General features: G+C 37.2%; 1 protein-coding gene across 3 annotated transcripts in view; it reads left to right on the top strand.

The window, feature by feature from the left end:
• Positions 1-19,678, top strand: part of BRAF (B-Raf proto-oncogene, serine/threonine kinase) — a gene marked incomplete at both ends in the record, with an annotated part of 150,674 nt that overhangs the window by 30,719 nt on the left and 100,277 nt on the right. For all 3 annotated transcript variants that reach the window (XM_080701364.1, XM_080701363.1, XM_080701362.1), the window contains one exon: positions 19,110-19,211. In XM_080701364.1, the coding sequence (XP_080557490.1) occupies positions 19,110-19,211 (102 nt within the window). The remainder of the gene's footprint in view (positions 1-19,109; positions 19,212-19,678) is intronic.

Here is a 19,678-nt window from a genome sequence, read left to right as displayed (position 1 = left end):
TGAATTCACCGAGTCCAGTACAGCTACATCTGCGTACTCAAGAACAGTGAGTCAAATTGTGGGCCACAGAGGAGAAATCCCAGTACTGTACTCCCTGGGACTTGACCCAGTGGAGGAGTGGCTGTGGCAGAGATATCACACCATAGGAGAACGCCCAACCTGGCACCCCCCATAGTCTAAAGCAGCCTCTGTCAACTCCATGGGTCGGAGACTCTGTGATACAACCCAGTAAAGGAGTAGTGGGGTCAGAGATACTACAGACTCGAGATCCAGAGCACCTTAAGCGAAGTCATAGTGACCCAAGGGAAGAACCCAGAGAAGGCACAAACTTCTGAAATCATGGGAAAGAGGAATAACACTGGAGCAATGAATGCCCACAACCCCACAACATCAGAACCCGGATAAAACAGAAAATCAGAGATTACTAGAAGATCAAATCAGGAAAATAACTGTAGAAATAATAGAGGTGCTTCGAAAAGAATTCAGAGAGAGCCAAAAAGAGATAAAGGATGCAATTAATGAAGTAAAGGCTTCAATTCAAAGCATGAACAACCGATTAGACCACATGGAGAATAGAATCTCGCTCTTAGAAGATAATCATTCCAAAAATGAATGCATAGTTTCTAATCTAGAAAAAAATATCCGACAGCAGGAATCTGATATTGAAGAAATATGGGCCCATTTTAAAAGAGCTAACCTAAGAATAATTGGAATAGAGGAGGGAAAAAAAAGTGAAACCAAAGGGATCAACAATCTCTTCAAGGAAGTAATAGCAGAAAATTATCCAAACATAGATTAAGAGGTCGATACACAGGTCCAGGAAACTTATAGAACTCCCGATAGAGAGGATCGGAGAAGAGGATCCCCACACCACATAATTGTCAAAATGACCAATGTGGAAGCCAAGCAGAGAATCTTAAAGGCAACAAAAACAAAGGGCCAAGTGACATTCAGAGGCAAACCAATTAGAATCACTCCAGACTTCCCAAACCAAGTCATGAGAGCCAGAAGGGCTTGGAGTAGCATATTCCAAACTGAAAGAAAACAACTTCCAGCCAAAAATTTCCTACCCAGCAAAACTTTCTATCAAATTAGATGGGGAAATAAGAAGCTTCCATGACAAACAGAAACTGAAGGAATTTATGTCTTCAAAACCAGCGCTAGAGAAAATACTCAAAGAGATTAACTACAAAGAAGAAATAGGTAACACACACCAGAACCAGAGAAACAAGATTTTTCCATCCAACAGACAACTAAGATTGGTTATCTGTGGAGATTCATTATTTATGTTAGTCTTTTACCTATCTCTAAATGGTATTGTTTGCCTTTATTGTTGTTAATTTTTAGGATGTCTAGTTGGAATATTATATACCTTCAGATATAGCATTTGGAAATATTTTATCCCATTTATTAGTAACTTTTAACTCTGTTTACATTGTCTTTGGATATACAATATTTTTTTTTTATTTTTTAGGGAGTTTGTATACTCTTCTGTTGTCTGTGCCATTGAAATCATATCCAAGAAATCACTGCCAATTTCAATGTTGTGAGGTTTTATGACCCAGATTTTCTCCTAAAAGTTTATAGTCTTAAGATTTATATTTAGGTCTTTTATCTATTTTGAGTTAATACTTGTATATGGGATTAGGTAAGGGTCCAATTTTATTCTTTTCCATGTAATTATTATTTTTCAACAATATTTAGTTAAAAGATTATTATTTCCACCACCAAATGTTCGTGGAAACCTTGTCAAAAATAACTTGACAATATAGGGAAGAATTTAGCTCTAGGCTTGTATTTAAGTCCAATGGTTTATATATCTGCCTTTAGAACAGTACTACACTGTTTCAATTATTGTAGCTTTATATGGTTTGAAATCAGAAAATATATATCTTCTAGCTTTGTTCTTTTTCAAGATCGTTGTGGGTACCTAGAGTCCATATTCCATATTAGGATGGATTTTTTTCTGAAAAATAAATATATAAATATATGATAGTTTCACCTAAAAATAGAAAAAATAGATTCTCTGGTAAGAAAGAAAGCAAAAAGAAATATTGAAATGTTATCTTTAAGTCATCTAAAGCTTGGTATCAGACAAATGAAACTGTTATGTGAAATTATCATTTTTAATTTTGGATAAATTGCTATAATACTAGATGTCAACCAAGCATGGGAAGGAGGGATGGGGAGAGAATGGGGTGGGGATCGGGTGGGGGCTGACTGGGCGATGTGTGCATGTATGTCTACAAAAGTTTGTATCCCACTATGATGTATGAATACAGTGCACCAATAAAAAAATAAAAAATAAATAAAAATAAAATTAAAAAATGAAAAAGGCTGGGGGTGTACCTCAGAGACAGAACCTCTCTGGGTTCAATCCCCAGTGTCATAAAGTAATATAATGATAATAATAAAATATACAATTGAAAGGTTTTTATTCACATTTGTATGACAGCCATTGAAAAAATTAGTTATAGGATATTTTAATCTCCCCCTGAGAGAAACCCCACACCCCTTAACCATCATCCCCTAGTCCCTGTATTCCTGCCATTCCTAGGCACTTAGTACTCTAATTTTTGTCTCTGTAGATTCCCTTATTTTGGATATTTTATCAAGTAGGTTTATGTAAATATGGTCTAGCTTCTCTCACTTAGGACACTATTTAAAGTACACTACATCAGTATTTTGATTCTTTTATTGCCAAATAAAATTCTGTTGAGTGAATGAATGAATGAATGAATGGATACAGTATGTTTTATTTATTCATTAGCTGATGAACATTTGGATTGTTACCACAATTTGGCTGTTATGAGTAGTGCTGTTATGAACCTCCATATACAATTTTTTGTGTATTATATATTTCTGTTCTCTAATACAGTGTATTAATTTTCTATTATGTAACAGATCACCTGAAAGCATACTGCATAAAACAACCACTATTTTTCTTTTACATTTATTTGCATTTATTTTATGCTGAATTTATTTCCGTGCCATGAATTTTTGTTTTGTTGGGGTTTTTTCCCCTCCCTCCCTCCCTCCCTCCCTCCCTCCCTCCCTCCCTTCTTTCTTTCTTTCTTTCTTTCTTTCTTTCTTTCTTTCTTTCTTTCTTTCTTTCTTTCTACTGGGGATTGAACCTAGGGGCATTCTACCTCTGAGCTCCACCCCCAGTCTTTTATTCTGAAAGAGGATCTCACTAAGTTGTGAAGGGGCTCCCTTGGTAGCTGAGGCTGCCCACAAACCTGCAATCCTACTGTCTCAGCCTCCCAAATACTGGGGTTAAAAGCCGTGCCAACACGCCCAGCTTCTTGTTAGTTTCTTCTGGTATGTCTCTTGCTTTTATTCAACTTCCTCTTCTGGTTTAGGAACAGTGTGCTATTTCAGTAAGGATCCTCTCAGTGTGGCAGAGAGTGCTCATGTTATGGATCAGTCTTGCCATGACCATGAGCCTGTAAGTATGACAATGCACCTCGGGTGCTTTGTTCACCTTGGATATGTTAACTCACCAGACAACCTCTGACTAAACCTTTAGGTTCAGCCTTACCTCTGCCTTTTTAAGAATGTGCAGCAAAAATTCAGTTCTTCTCTCTCTTGAGCGTCTTTTAAGTACTATTCTAGATATATGAGAGGAGATAATTCATTACTGATGCTGTTAGGAATTTTCTCGTGGAATTTCCAGTTGAGAAAGAACTAAAATACATCTTGACTAAGGTGGTTGGTATTTTCTAGCCTTAATTGTAGCCTGTATTTCCTAGACCTCAGTTGAATCCTCCTGAATATGATTTCATTTGAGTTCACTCAAGAAATTTTTAACATTTTCATTAAGCTGGGATTTTATTTACCTGTTTTATGCTAGGCAGTATCCCTAGGTACTAGGAACAAAACATTAATCAGTGCTGTGTAGATCCCAACTTCACAGAACTCTTGGTCCTAAGAGGCTGTTATGCCCAAGTTATTTGTGTTTTCTTTCAGATCTTTAATTTTGTAATGGTAGGGTGAGCTCCGGAATGGTGTCCCAGTGTTTTGGTGAATTGAAAGTGACTTCAGAAAGGAGGTTATTATAGTGAGAGAAGATTATGACTGGATGTTGTACCAAGGCAGGAAATATCATACACTGTTAAGATGTGTAAAAGAGCTGGTCATGGTGGACGTGCCTGTAATCCCAGTATTCAGCAGGCCCAGACAGGAGGATTGCAGGTTTGAAGATAGCCTCAGCAATGTAGCAAGACCCTCAGCAACCTAGCAAGACCCTCTTTCAAAACAAAAAATTAAAAATTAGGGTTGGAGGTATAGCTCAGAGGTAGAAAGCCCCTGGGTTCATTCCCTAGTACCCCTCCCCCAATATGTAAAAGTATTTGCCATGGCTGCTTTTGTTGTTTCACATGATATGCATATATGTTTCCAGTTGATTTAAATTGTCCAAATACAGTTTCATTCAATTTAGTTCTGAGTATGTGATAAAATTTGATCTATTTACTAAAGACCTTTTTGAATAGTAGTGGTGAACAGTTGTTGAATTTTAAAACTTAGGTAAATTTAAGCCGGGCATGGTGGCGCACACTTGTAATCCCCGTGCTTGGGAGGCTGAGACAGGAGGATCGCACAGGTTCGAAGCCAGCCTCAGCTACTTAGTGAGGCTCTCAGCAACTTAGTGAGACCCTGTTTCCAAATAAAATATAAAAAAAGGTCTGGGAGTATAGCCTGGAGGTAGAAAGCCTCTGGGTTCTACCCCCATTACCACCAAAAAAGGAAAAAAAAAAAAAAGGTAAATTTAGTCAATGACTTTGAACAGCCTGCAATATATGGACATCACCAGTTTGTACTCCTGTCCCCCCTCCTCCTTTCTGGATTTACTTATTTTTAGTCAAATAGAAGGGAAATTTTTTCCCTGAGTGCTGTGCATTGAATTTAAGACCTGGTGCATGAAGCCAGTCAAGTGTTCAATCCCTGGGCTATATCCCCAGCCCTAGGGAGAGAGAGGATTTACTACCCTTTTATTCAGTTTTAGATAATTTAAAGTGAATTTCAAAGTTTAACTTAAAGTTATACCTGCTTGTTGCTTTCATGAATACCACTTTTCTCAATCTTTACTGTTCAAATGAATTGTGGAACTATGACCAACAAACTCCTAAATCCTCAAACTTAGAAGATTCTGGCCCTTGGCACTTTATTTTCACCCTTCTCAAGTGAAACTGTTTCTTCATCTCACAAATGGTAGGGCCAACATATTAGTAAGAGATGACTATAAAATTTGCTAATACTGTTCTTTATTGCTCCTCCTCTTTTATTTTGTGTGTCTCTCAAGTATCAACTACCCACCATCTCTGCCTATACTTGGCAATTGAATGCTCATCAATTTAAACCCATGCCAAAAAACCTCAAGAGGCATCAGCAATGTCTGTCAGTTTAGGTGCTTCTTCACTTTCCCTACAAGAGTGCACTTTTACTCATTGTAAGCCTCCCACAGCTCCACCTTTTATTGTGGACTTCAAACAATACTGAGAAATTATGCAGCTGCCAGCATCTTGTCACCACCGGTGGTCCTCATGTTCTATCTTCCTTTCACTTGTCAGGAAAGACCGTCCTTGACAGTCTAGTTCCTCTGCTTGTGACTTAGCGTTCATCTCCTGTGGCCATCGCGAAGGCTTTTCTTCTGCAGTTAACCTCTCTTCCACATCCTCAGTGTCTCCTCGGCTACTGGAGTTTCCCTTTACATTGCGCTGTTATCTCCCAGCCTGATACACTTACGTATGTAAATGTAAGTGATCAAATACGTATGTATGGATGTGTACATCCCACCCTTTCTAGTGAGGTCTAGCCACTATCTCGTTCCTGTTTTTAGCAATAGATTTTCTTTATTCAGTACTTTTTCCGCCTACTTCAGTGTTTATTTCTTCTCAGCTGTTTTTGGTTCTTCACCAATCTTAAAAATATTGGTGGGCCCTAGGACTGAGTCTGCTCTGCCTACACTCTTGGAGAGCTCCCCTCCAGAGTTTTAAACTTGCACAGCCCACTGCCTCCTTAGCTATTTAATCAGCCTCTCCTGTGCTGATAGAATGCTTCCTTGTTTTCTCTCCTGGCATCACTGTTCATCCCTGTTCTTCACACCAAGATTTAATTTTTATTTCTTAATCTTTATTTTTTTATTTCTTAATCTTTATTTGGTATTAGGAAATTTGAACCCCAAGGGCATTCTGCCTCTAAGCTACACCCCCAGTCTCTTATTTTTTATTTTGAAACAATGTCTAAGTTATAACCTCCAATTTGCAGCCCTGTAGTCTGACCTCCAACCTGTAGTACTCTAGTCTCAGCCTCTCAAGTACTGGGATTATAATTATGGGCCACTGCGCCTGGCTTCACACCAGATTTTTATAGCCAGCTTTGATCCTTTTTTTTTTTTCTTCTTCTCTCCCTCACCTCTACCCTATGTCTAACTTACTAGAGCGTTCTTTTTAAATAAATAAATATATATTCTAGATCCACCAATTTTTCTTATCTTCATTACCTCTACCTTAGGCCAAACAAGTATTTATTGTTTAGTAAACAACCAAAGCCTCAACTGGTCTTCCTTGCATTTTTATCCCATTATAATTGATTCTCCTCTAGAGTGATAGTCAAAAGCACTATTAAATATATACTGCTTTGGAATTATATTGTCTAGAATTAAATCTTTTTTTTTTTTTTTTGTAGTACTGGAGATGGAACCCAGGGGCATTCTACCTCTGAGTGACACCCCCAGCCCTATTTTTTATTCTTTATTTTGAAACAGAGTCTCACTGAGTTGCAAAGGGCTAGAATTAAATCTTGGTGCCATCATTTACCAGCTCTATGGTCTTGAACAAGATACTTAACATTTTCATGTCACGATATTCTCATCTGTAAAATGAGGATGATAATTGTCAGTAGTAAAAATAAACTGTAGATCAGATTATGTTACACAAAGTTACTTTTGAAACTTTAGAGTTTGATTGCACTTAGAATAAAAGTCATGACTTTCAGGGCTCTTCTTTACCAGACCTCTTACCAATTTTCCTGACTCCTCTCCCAACTCTTCTCACCCCTCTCCTTTGGTTTATCATACATACTGTAGCTATAATCATTGTCTTTAACTTTCTACTTTGTAACATGGCTTTTTTATGTGGAACATTTTTTTTTAAACCAGCTTATTTATTTCTGTTTTGAGCTTGTTTTTTATGTATGTGAGAAGACTGTGTGTGTGTGTGTGTGTGTGTGTGTGTGTGTGTGTGTGTGTGTTCATCAGTTAGTGTTCTTTTCACCTAGTCAATCAATCACCCTTTTATCTTTATAAAGGCTAGGACCAGAGACCTATATTTCCAGTTTTATGGGAGGTTGGTTAAATTCATAGAGATAGAATTGGCAGGTCAAAAGATAAAAAAACATTTGCATATCTGAATCATATTGAGGTAAATTTTGAGACCTTTCATATCTAATAGTTGCCATTTGCCCTTATGCTTGATTGGTAATTTGTCTGGGTATAAAGTCTTAATGCTCAAAATCACTTTTGCTCAGGACAGTGAAGGCATTATTTTATTGGGGGGGAGGAATAGTATTTGAGTTGGTGGTGCCGAGGTCTCACCATGCTTAGGCAAGTGCTACCTCTGTGCTACAAATCAAACTCCCATTATCTTTTAAAAACAGCTTTATTGAATATAATTCATTGCCGTACAATTTAGTGGATTTTCATATATTCAGAGTAGAGCACCATCACCAGTCTATTAGAACATTTATATTTTTCCCTCAGAAACCCCTGGACTTATTAGCAATCATATCTCATTCACATCAAGTTTGTGTGTGTGTGTGTGTGTGTGTGTGTGTGTGTGTGTGTGTGTGTGTTTACTGGGGATTGAACGCAGGGGTATTCTACTTCTGGGATACACCCCTAGCATTATTATTATTATTATTATTATTATTATTATTATTATTATTATTATTATTAGAAATAGGGTCTAATGCTGGGCGTGGTGGCACACGCTTGTAATCCCTGCGCTTGGGAGGCTGAGACAGGAGGATCGCATGGGTTCAAAGCCAGCCTCAGCTACTTAGGCTCTCAGCAATTTAGTGAGAGCCTGTTTCCAAATAAAGTATAAAAATAGGTCTAGGAGTATAGCCCAGAGGTAGAAAAGCCCCTGGGTTCCACCCCCAGTACCACAAAAAAAAAAAAAAAAAGGAAAAAAAGAAATAGGGTGCAAGTTGGCCCATGCTGGCTTGGAATTTATGATTCTACTGTCTCAGCCTCCCAATTACTAAGATTACTAGGTGTATGCCACTGTGCTTGGCTCTGTCTTCATTTTCTTTTTTTATGGTACTGGGGATTGAACCTAGGGACATTCTGCCTCTGAGCTATACCCACAAATATATGCCACCATATTTGGTTTCTTCGTTGTCTTTTAATGTTGTTGAAGAAAAATCTGATGCTGAGTTAATTCTGGTTATTTTCTAGGAAATTTGGGTTTCTTTCAGCTTTGAATTTTTGGAATTTAACCATGGAAACTAGGATTTATCCTCCTACCATGTCTTTTTGTTTGTTTGCTTGCTTGCTTTTGCACGTTTGTTTTGGTGGTACTGGGATTTGTTCCTCTTAAGCTACACTTCCAGCACTATTTTATTTTTTATTTTGAAAGAGGGTCTTGATGAATTGCTGAGGGCCTAGACAAATTGTTGGGACTGGCCTCATAACTGTTATTCTCCCGTCTCAGGTTCTCAAGCATTGGGATTACAGGTGTGTGTCAGTGTGTCCAGCTTTGATATAAACCTTTTAACTCATCCTACTTAGCTCCTTCTATTAGCCCTTTTAGTTCAGAATATTGTTTTTCTTTAGCTTCAAATACTTTCAGTATCATCTTTATTTCTATTTATTTAGAACTTCTTACTAAATGGATTTTGAACCTCTAGCTGTATTAACATCTCTTCAATATTCTGCTCTAACATCATCTTCTCCCCACTTTTTCTCTATTATCTGGGAAGTTCCTTTATATTACAAATCTTTACCATGGTCTTTATCAATGCTCATTCTGTTTAACCCTTCTAAGTAACGTTTTTTTCCTTGCCTGGTTACTCCATTTTTTTCATGGTAAACTTTTTTGTTTGGTCTGTAAGATTTTCAATGTCATGTGACTCTGAACTGTCTCTTAATAAATAAAAGACTATGTTGACCACAATAGAGATCTTTGCAATTATAAAGATCTAGGCTTCTTTTCTAAATGAGAGGTCTAATTATGGGTTCTCTACATGTTGTTTATTCGCTGACTGCCTTTCCTCTAATGTTCAGGGATTGCAGTAGGTGTACTTAGGGGAGGGAGCTAACCAGTTTGCTTCCTGAACTCCCTCCCTCCCTCTTGTCCTCCCTTCTTCAAGCATATAGAAAAGTATAGGAAATAATGCACTTATCCATGTATTCATTAACCAGCTTCATTGAATCATGTATTTTACATATTTGCTTCAGACTTTTGTAAACAAATTTAGAAATTATAGACACAAAGAACGTTATAGGTGTATCTTTATTATACTGCATTGAATTCATGTAGGGGGAAGTTTACAATCTTATGATATTGAATCATTTCATAAAAGAACATTTATTAGGGGGACATATACATGTGGGTACCTGTTTGTCATTGGTGTAAAGGTGAAATAATATTTAGCATAGGGGCTGGAGCTATAGCTCAGTGGTAGAGCATTTGTCTATCATGTATAAGGCCCTGGTTTCCATGTCTAGTACCACCACCAACAGTAACAGTGACGACAAGGTTTAGTGGAGAATAATAAAGATGTATCAGGGCATACACAATCTCCTGAGATGTTATCCCCATATAAGATGTGTGCTTAGGCCAAATATAACTAGAATAAATGTTATGGAAGGGTCTCCTGTGTGTAATATTTGTGAAATATATTTGAGGTTGATCAAATGGCTATATTAGAAAGGGGAATCTTCCTCCTGAACTCTGTGCCTGTTACCAGCCTTTTTTTCCTTTCCTTTTTTTTTTTTTTTTTTTTTTTTTTTGCATTAAGCAAACTCAGATATTTTGAGTTAGTAGCTTAAAAGGCTACCACAAGAGAGAGGAGATTAGCCTCCAAATTACTTGATTTTTTTCTCTTCTCCATGGTCTTTTGAACTTATATTATTTTGCTTCTTCCTCCTCAGAAGGCTTGAAGGCCCCCCATTCTTTATAGTTTCTGTTACTATCACAAAGAACATCTCTTTTTTGATACACCAATCTGATGTATTGGAACACTTGTATCTTTGATCTTATAGCCTATAATCTTTCTAAACTCTTCCATTAGTTTTTACAGTTATTATATAGTTATTAATCCTGATGGTTTATAAATTTTATTTAATTTTTCTATAGCTAGCATCTTTCCTACAAAGAAATTTCTATTATTCTATTTTCTTTGCCTATTTTTGTATCTTATGCACTGTCTATAATCTCTTGTGTATCATAATGATGGTACCCTGTCTTACTCCTAATTATTCACTATGATGGTTTATACTGTAAGTTTCTTATAGATATTCTTTATTATAAACACCCTATTTCTAACATTCTTTTTTGTTGTGATCGTGGTGCTGTGGATTGAACTCGGACAGTCTACCTCTGAGTTACACCACCAGCCCTTTTTAAATTTATTTTTTGTTTTGAAAATGAGTCTCACTAGGTTGCTGAGAGTCTTGTTAAATTGAGACTGGTCTCGAACCAGTGATACTCCTCTCTTAGACTCTCAAGTACTGGGATTACAGGTGTGTGCCACCACGCCTGGTATCTTAACATTTGTGTGTGTGTGTGTGTGTGTGTGTGTGTGTGTGTGTGTGTATTACAGAGACATTCTACTTCTGAGCCACAGAGCTTTTTATTTTATCCCTCAACCTAATTGATTGATTGATTGATTGATTGTACCAGAGATGGATTCCAGGGGCATTGTACCTTCAAGCTACACCCCAAGCCCTATTTTTTAGTCTTTTAATTTTTGAGACAGGGTCTCACCGAGTTGGGAAGTGCCTTGCTAAGTAACTGAGGCTGACGCGAATAGCAGTCATCCAGTCTCTGCCTCTTGAATGCTGGTATTACAAGTGTGCGCCATCACGCCCTGCCATATTGTATTTTTTATTTTGAAACAGGGTCTCATTAAGTTGCAGGGGGCATCATGAAGTTGCTGAGGCTGGCAGTGAATCTGTGATCCTCCTGTCTCAGACTCTCAAGTACTAGGATCACAGATGTACACCACCACACCCAGCTCTAACATTCATTTTTACCAAATTAATATCAAATTTTTCAAGAGTATATTAAAATTTTGTACTGATTTCTAAGTTGTTTATGTTATAGTGAGAGAATTTGGCCTGTATATCAGGGGTTTTGTTTTGTGTTTTGTATTTATGAATCCTGCATTTTAACCTAGAATGTGGCCACTATGTAGATGTAAAAGGAAGAATACCAAGACTTGATCAATTCAGAAGTCAGAAAAGCAGGAAGAAAGTATATGAAAGTAGTGTAAATAAGCCGGGCTTGGTGGCACACACTTGTAATCCCAGCATTCGGGAGGCTGAGACTGGAGGATCGCGGTTCACGGACAGCCTCAGCTACTTAGTGAAGCCCTCTGCAACTCAGTGAGACCCTGTTTCAAAATAAAGAATAAAAAGTAGGGTAGAGGGTGTAGCTCGGATGTTGAATGCCTCCCGGTTCCATCCCCAGACCTGCAAAAAAAAAGAAAAAAAGAAAAGTAGTGTAAATAGAAGCACACAACAATATAGTAGAAATAAATGAGCTAAAAATGTAAATGAACTAAATCTCTGGTTACATATAGGCAAATATGTTTAAAACAAGCTAGCAAAAAAAGTCTATATAATGCATTTACAAGAGACATACATACAGAGGGTGAAAGTAAAAGGATAAGACAACATATACCAGACAAATAGGGTAAGAATGTTAGTATGTGCAGGATAATGTCAGAAAAATTAGACACAAAGAGAAAAGGCATTGTTGGGGAGAAAGATGATCAACTTAACATTTAAAGGAAAAATAAATAAAAACATTTTGGCAAAAACTCAAACCTACAGAAAAGTTAAAGTACAACATTCATTCATATTACCTGTAAGATTATCAATATCTTGTCATATTTGTGACTCCTAAGAAAAAGGGAAATTATTTCATCTAACCAAAATGTTATCTAAGAAGAGTGACAGTTCTATAATCTTACATCTTGTACATATTTCAGTTTCTGAAGTTGCAGAGAAAGAGTGAGTGTGTGTGTGTGTGTGAGAGAGAGAGAGACAGACAGACAGACAGACAGACAGACTGACTGATTGCTGGGGATTGAACCCAAAGGTGTTCTACCTCTGAGCTATGCTTTATTTTTTATTTTGAAACAGTCTAAGTTGCTGAGGGCCTCACTAAATTACTGAGGCTGTCTTTGAACCTGTAATCCTCCTGTCTCAGCCTTCCATGAACTAGGAGTACAAGTGTGTGCTGGTATGCCCTGCATAAGAATGTCTTTTAAAGTTCTCCTCCATCTCTGTACTAAGAACTACTCTTTGTGAATTCACAGAATTACTTGTCTTTTAGTAGCTATTATCTTCCATTATTGTTTGTTAGAGTTCCTGGGGATGGTACCCAGGACATTGCATGTACTGTCTTATTTTTTAACTGATCACCTCCCATTTTTTCTCTTTATTTATTAAAGTTGTCCTAAAATGACCCACATTTTGCATTTATCTGATTGTATGGCTTCCACTTTCAAGGAGAAGGCAAATATTCTATATTCCATATTTGTCTTATTTCATGCTAGTCCTTTTATCATTTATCCATCACCTGTATTTCTTCTGAATTAGAACTGAGTGTGATTAGAGTCTATTCAAAGGTTTTAATAGTATACGTTTTGGGTGGCATGTCATTCACGTTGCGTCACATCAAGAGGCTTTGTTAGTGTATTTTATTATTAACTCTTACAAGCCATTTCTGTATTTGTAAGATTAGTTTTTCCTTTTGTCTTTAATCTTTGGGTAAATACTTTGCCACTATGAGTATCAGCTTTTCAGTGAATGGTTTTAGTATCCTTTGATCCTTTCTTTTTCTTTTTCTTTTTTTTTTTTTTTTTTTGTGGTACTGGGGTTCCTGGAAGCCCTTCTACCTCTGGGCTACACTCCCAGACCTATTTTTACATTTTTATTTGGAAACAGGGTCTCCTAAGCCAGCACGTGCGGCTGGCTTCGAACCTGCGTGATCCTCCTGTCTCCGCCTCCCAAGCGTGGGGATTACAAGCGTGCGCCACCATGCCCGGCTCCTTTGATCCTTTCTGCAACAAATATATTAGCTGATATTCCTTTGTGAAGAACTTCCTCACATCAAATGAAAATAACTATTATTTTTCCTAAAAGACAGGATAAATGCATAATTATTTTCCTTTAATCAACTTTCTAAGGTTATATAGTTAAGCCATCTCCAATGGTAGCATTGACTCCCCCCATTGTTTATATGGAATCATGAGGGGACACACACACACACACACACACACACACACACACACACACACAAGTCTGTTATGGTTCTTACTCTTTTTACTGAAAATCTCTGAAATTTGGCAAGTAGGAATCTCATCATGTTGGCTCTGGCGTCATTTTGACATCTGTCTGGCACAACAAAATGTTCCAGGATTCCTCTTTTTGAATAATAATAGATCTTAGGATGCCTTAATGCTTCTCCTTTCCCCATTAGTTCTAGTCATCCTTCTGGTGTTGTTATTTTATATAGTCTGCTTATTTAGATTTATCCTCATTTTATTGGTATCTGGGTTTCCCATTTATCTTTATTTCCTATGGCTGTTAAAATTGTCACAAATTTGGTCGTGTGTATGTGTGTGTGTGTGTGTGTGTGTGTGTGTGTGTGTGTGTTAGTTACTGGATGATGGAACCTAGGGCATTCTATCTCCAGGCTATACTTCCATCCCTGTTTTATTCTTTATTTTGAAACAGGATCTAAGTTGTGGAGGGTTTTACTGAGTTGCTGAGGCTGGCTGTGAACCTGTGATCCTCCTGTCTCATCCTCCCAAGTACTGGGATTACAAGCGTGCACCACCATGCCCAGCTAGCCTCTAAGCTTTGCTAGCTTCATAAAGTGGATATTGTAGGTTTTCTTAATATAGTATCACATATTAAAATTGATATTACAATGATATTTAAAGATTTGATAGGAACCAATAATAATCTTAACTCTCATTTCTTTTTAGAAATGAGAGGAACCAGTGGTTGTTTTGTGTTGTAACTACCTTTCAATTCCTTCCATAGAAGTTTGTCTATATTTATGTTTTAACATAGTCATCTTCTGAAATAAACTTTTTAAAAAATTCCCAATCTTTTTGTGGGAGGGAGTTTGATTTTTGGAAAACCACTAGAAATGATTTGATCACTAAGGTTGCCTGGTTGTAATTGCTGTGGTCTACTAAATAGATCAGGACAGTAAATCTTTTAGTAACTTTCTTTTAGCTTTAAAAATGTTTTTATTCCCTTTTAGAAATGTTTTAACAGATAATTTCTCTTTCCAAGAAGGCATTTTAAGGCCCAAACTATTTATTTATTGGTAAATTTCTAAGTCCCCCTCTCTTCTCCTCCCCTCCCCTTCATCCATCCATCCATTCATTCATTCTAGAAAAGAACATTATATTAAGTGAAATGAATCAGCCACAGAATGCCAAATACTACATGTCCTCACTTACATGTGGAATCTGAAGTTGATCTCAAAGGAGCAGAGAATAGAATCGTGGTTACTGGATCCTGGGAAGAGTGTGGGAGAAGAGGGATGGAGTAAGGATGATCAGTGGCTGCAGTTGGGTAGGAGGATTAACTTCTAAGGAAGTTTGATAGCACAATAGGATAACTGGTTGAATATTTCAAAATAGATAAATTGGGTTTTGGTGGCACCTGTACTTGGGAGGCTGAGACAGGAGAATCACAGGTTTAGGACAGCCTCAGCAATTTAGTGAAACCCTGGTTCAAAATAAAAAATAAAAAGTGCTGGGGTGTAGCTCAGAGATAAAATGCCCCTGAGTTCAGTACCTAGCACCACTAAATAAATAAATAAAAGAGCTGGGCATGGTGGTACACACTGTAATCCCAGTATGTGGGAGGCTGAGACAGGAGGATCGCAGGTTCATGGGCAGCCTCACTCAGCAACTTAGTGAAACCCTGGTTCAAAATAAAAAAGAGGTATAGCTCGGTGGTAGAATGCCCCTTTGTTTTGTCTCTAGTAAACAAAACAAACCAGAACAACAACAACTAATAAAAACAACAACTAATAAGCGAAATAGTGATTAAGATTTGGATATTCTCAACACAAAGAAATGATGGATTTCTGAGGTGATAGTAATCCTGATGGGATTGTTGCAAATTGCATATACCTGTATTAAAATGTCACAGGATAACATACAAATATATATAATTACTGTGTGTCTGCTAAAAATATATTTTAAAAGTGAAAATCAAGAAAAATAGATTATTCTAGCTTCTGTGCTATTCTTAGCATGAAAGAGGAGTGAATCACTTCAGAGATAATTGGTATAAACTAAAAGAAACAACGATGACCTAGACCAGGGTAGTAATGGTTGAGAAAGTGACTATCTCTGCATATATTTTGATTTGAGGATGGATTGGATATCAGTGTGAGAAGAGACCAAAGATGATGCTAACGCTTTTGGTTTTAGCAATTCAAAGAATGGAGAATGCCATTTTCTGACATAGGAAAAAAAAAGAAAAAACAGTTTTAGGGGTAGTTAGGAGAAGGCCAGAAGTTAATTTTTGAATATACTAAGTTTGAAATGCCCATCAGTTATTCTAGTAAACTTCAGCAAGCATTTGGAAAGAGTGTCTGAAGTTGAGAGAAGAAGAGCTGTATTTTAAAGTTTGGATTGGTATCAGTTCAGAAAAGGCAAAAAAAAAAACCTAAGATCAGATGACATCACCTAGAATAAGTAGAGCTAGAGAAGACATCTAACCCTTTTTGAAGATATTAGCAAAGTCGTCGTAAGAGAAATTACAGTATCTGACTGTACCAAGAATTTAAAACCTCTATCAGTGTTTCTCAAGTTTTAATGTGCATTTAAATCATTTTGTCAAAGTTCAGTAGGTCTGAGATGCTGCAATCCTAACAACCTTCCAAAAGATGATGGCTGCTGCTGTCTGTGCTATGAGTAGTAGGACTTGAGTAAAAAAAAAAAAAAAAAGTGAAAGTCTAACATTTGTTGAATAAGTAGTAGTAAGTATTAATATCAGAATAAAGAGTATAAACAAGCTGGGCGTGGTGGCACACGCTTGTAATCTCTGCGCTTGGGAGGCTGAGACAGGAGGATCACATGGGTTCGAAGCCAGCCTCAGCTACTTAGTGAGGCTCTCAGCAACTTAGTGAGACCCTGTTTCCAAATAAAATATAAAATGTGTCTGGGAGTATAGCCCGGAGGTAGAAGGCCCCTGGGTTCCACCCCCAGTACCACCAAAAAAAAAAAAAGTATAAACAAGAAATCAATCAAAAGGGAGTACAGTGTAGAAAATTTTCGAAAAATACATGGCTAATAAGCATAAAAAGCACCCAACCTTGTAGGAAATTCAAATTAAAACAGCATATGCCCTTTTCCCATTTAGATTGACAAAAGTTTAGAAGTTTGCTAATACCTAATGTTGGTGAGTTTGTAGAGAAAAGGAAGAACTTAAACCATGTAGTTAAGAGTATGACTACTTTTGTGTGTGTGGTACTGGGGATTGAGCCCCGGGGCATTCAACCTCCGAGCTATACCCCTAGCCCTTTGGTATTTTTATTCTGAAACAGGGTCTTGCTAGGTTGATGAAAGTTGTTCTAGTTGCTAGGGCTGTCCTCAACCCTGTGTGATTCTCCTGTCTCAGCCTCCCAAGTACTGGGATTACAAGCATATGCCACCACGCCTGGCTGAGTGTGACTTTTGATACATTTCTTCTGGAAGATCATTTGGCATATTTATTAAAATGTTCAGTATCTGGGCCTGGAGATGTGTCACAGTGGTACATCACCTGCTTAGCATGTGTGAGACTGGGCTCAGTCCCTACTGATGGTTGGTGGGTGGGGAGGGACTTCTCTGTGAATCCTGTACATAGATATAGAAATTACAGCAGGGCATGATGGTGCATGCCTGTGATGCCAGTACTTAAGAGGCGGAGGCAGTATGATCACAGGTTCATGGCCACGTCAGCAACTTAGTGAGGCCTTCTACAACTTAGTGGGACTCTAATAAAAAATAAAAAAAATAAAATAAGGCTGGCGGTGTAGCCGGGAAGTACAATGCCACTGCACTAAATCCCTCGCACCATAAAAAAGAAAAAACTTATACTTTTGCACAGAAAGGTAGTTCTGAACTATTCACTGAAGCATTGTTTGAGGTTGAGAAAAATGGAATAATCTAAATGTACCATAGTTAGAAAATTATTGAATTATTTCAGATCTTGAAACCTTTTGTTCATTTATTTCTCTTTGTACATTCTCAATTGATATCATCTCACCTTTAAACTGCAGATTAAGACAATCTAGTTTATAAATGGTAATTTGTAAGCCTGTTCTCATTGTCAGACCAAATGGGACATTTTTCACCAAGAAAAAATACCTGACTTTTAAAATACGTATATTAGATATAAATAATATAGAAAACATTTTAATATATACACATACTTTATTTATTTATTGGTGGTATGGGAGTGGAACCCAGAGGCTTTCTGCCTCCGGGCTATACTCCCAGACCTATTTTATATTTTATTTGGAAACAGGTTCTCACTAAGTTGCTGAGAGCCTCACTAAGTAGCTGAAGCTGGCCTCGAACCTGTGCTATCCTCCTGTCTCAGCCTCCCAAGCGCGGGGATTACATGCCTGCGCCACTATGCCCGGCTAATACATACACATATTTACTAAAACAAATGTATTAATTTGTGCCTTTATGATAACCACTAGACATGTAAATTCTAGGCTGGTTGACTGGGTAAATGAATAAGGCTTGGAGCTTTATAGAAATGTTTCATTGATAAAATAAGGTCTTACATTTTATCTTTTCCTTTTTCAAAGGATTTCTTTCTTCTTTTGTCTATTTGTTAAGGACTTTGGGGTTTATACATTTCAAAACTGCATCTTGGCAGTATCTGTGATAGATAAGAATTTTGCCTCTCTTTTATAAAGTGGAAAGTGAGGATTTTAAAAGGGGGTATAGTCAAGTAGAGCTAATTCTTAAGCAGATCAGTTAGAGAAGAGTGTGGTACAGATGGAAGTCTAAGCTCTGGAAATTGTTTTTCTCAACATTATTATTGTGTTGCTGGGTGTGGTGGCACACTTTGTAATCCCAGCATTTGGGAGGCTGAGACAGGAGGGTTACAGTTTGTGGACAGCCTTAGCTACTTAAGTAGTGAGGCCCTTTGCAATTTATTGAGACCATGTTTCAAAATAAAGAATAAAAAATAAGGCTGGGGATGTAGCTCTGAGGTAGGATGCCCCTGGCTTCCATCCCCAGTACTGCAACAAACAACAAAAAATATTAATGTCTGCCTATCTCCTGGTTACCATTGAAATTTGGAGACTGTTGGAATTAGGAATATTATAAGAAATTATGAAATATTTATACAACCATTAAAAAGGAGTATGTAAGTTATCAATTCTATGAAAATAATTGTGAGGCATTGTTTAATGAAAAAAGTGTTCATATATTTTATATGTAATATGTTAAATGTATTTGTATGTTTTATATATATATATATATTTTTGCAGGAGTAAAAACACAAAAGGATGCTTATCAAACTCTAAATAGCATTTACCTTTTTGATGGGGAGCCTAGGACAGGGGAGACGATGAAAACAGATTTTCATGCTGGGTATGGTGCACATGCCATTAATGCCAGTACCTGGGAGGATAAGATAGGATTGCAGGTGCAAAGCAGCCTCAGCAACTTAGTGAGATACTCAGCCAACTTAGCGGGACCCATTGTGCTAAAACCCATTGTCCTAAAGCTCTGTACTGCAATATTGGGAGTTAATTGCATTGTCGTTTATGTTACATTTTTCAAATCCTTACATTAAGTAACCTTTATTTAAATTTTTTTAAAATATGTTTTAGGTGTGGAATATCAAACAAATGATTAAATTGACCCAGGAACATATAGAGGCCCTACTGGACAAATTTGGTGGGGAGCATAACCCACCATCAATATACCTGGAGGTAAGTTTTTGAGTATCATACCTGGAGTGATTGTGAAAAAAAATAGTTGATGTATTAAAAGCACTTATACTGATAATTTTGATTCTTTTAGGGGTGGAATTTACGTTATATATAGTGGGAGAGAGAATTAACTTTGACTTTCCTATATTTAGTTTTGTTTTGTTGTTACTATATACATATATTGCTTTTATAATCTGGAAAGTGTAAAAACTAAGAAGTAAACCTCTATAAGTTTCAAAATATTACTCTGAATAAAAAATAATTTCTTACGCCGGGTGTGGTGGCGCACGCTTGTAATCCCCGCACTTGGGAGGTGGAGACAGGAGGATTGCGCAGGTTTGAAGCCAGCTGCTGGCTTAAGAGACCCTTTTTACAAATTTTTTTTTTTTTTTTTTTTTTTTTTTTTTTTTTGCGGGTCTGGGGATGGAACCCAGGGGCTTTTGACCCCCGAGCTATACCCCCTGCCC

Source organism: Muscardinus avellanarius, assembly GCF_963383645.1.
Source record: "Muscardinus avellanarius genome assembly, chromosome: 9".
NCBI classification, from domain to species: domain Eukaryota; kingdom Metazoa; phylum Chordata; class Mammalia; order Rodentia; family Gliridae; genus Muscardinus; species Muscardinus avellanarius.
Note: the sequence above shows the minus strand (reverse complement) of the source record. Positions and strands in the feature narration are given on the sequence as shown.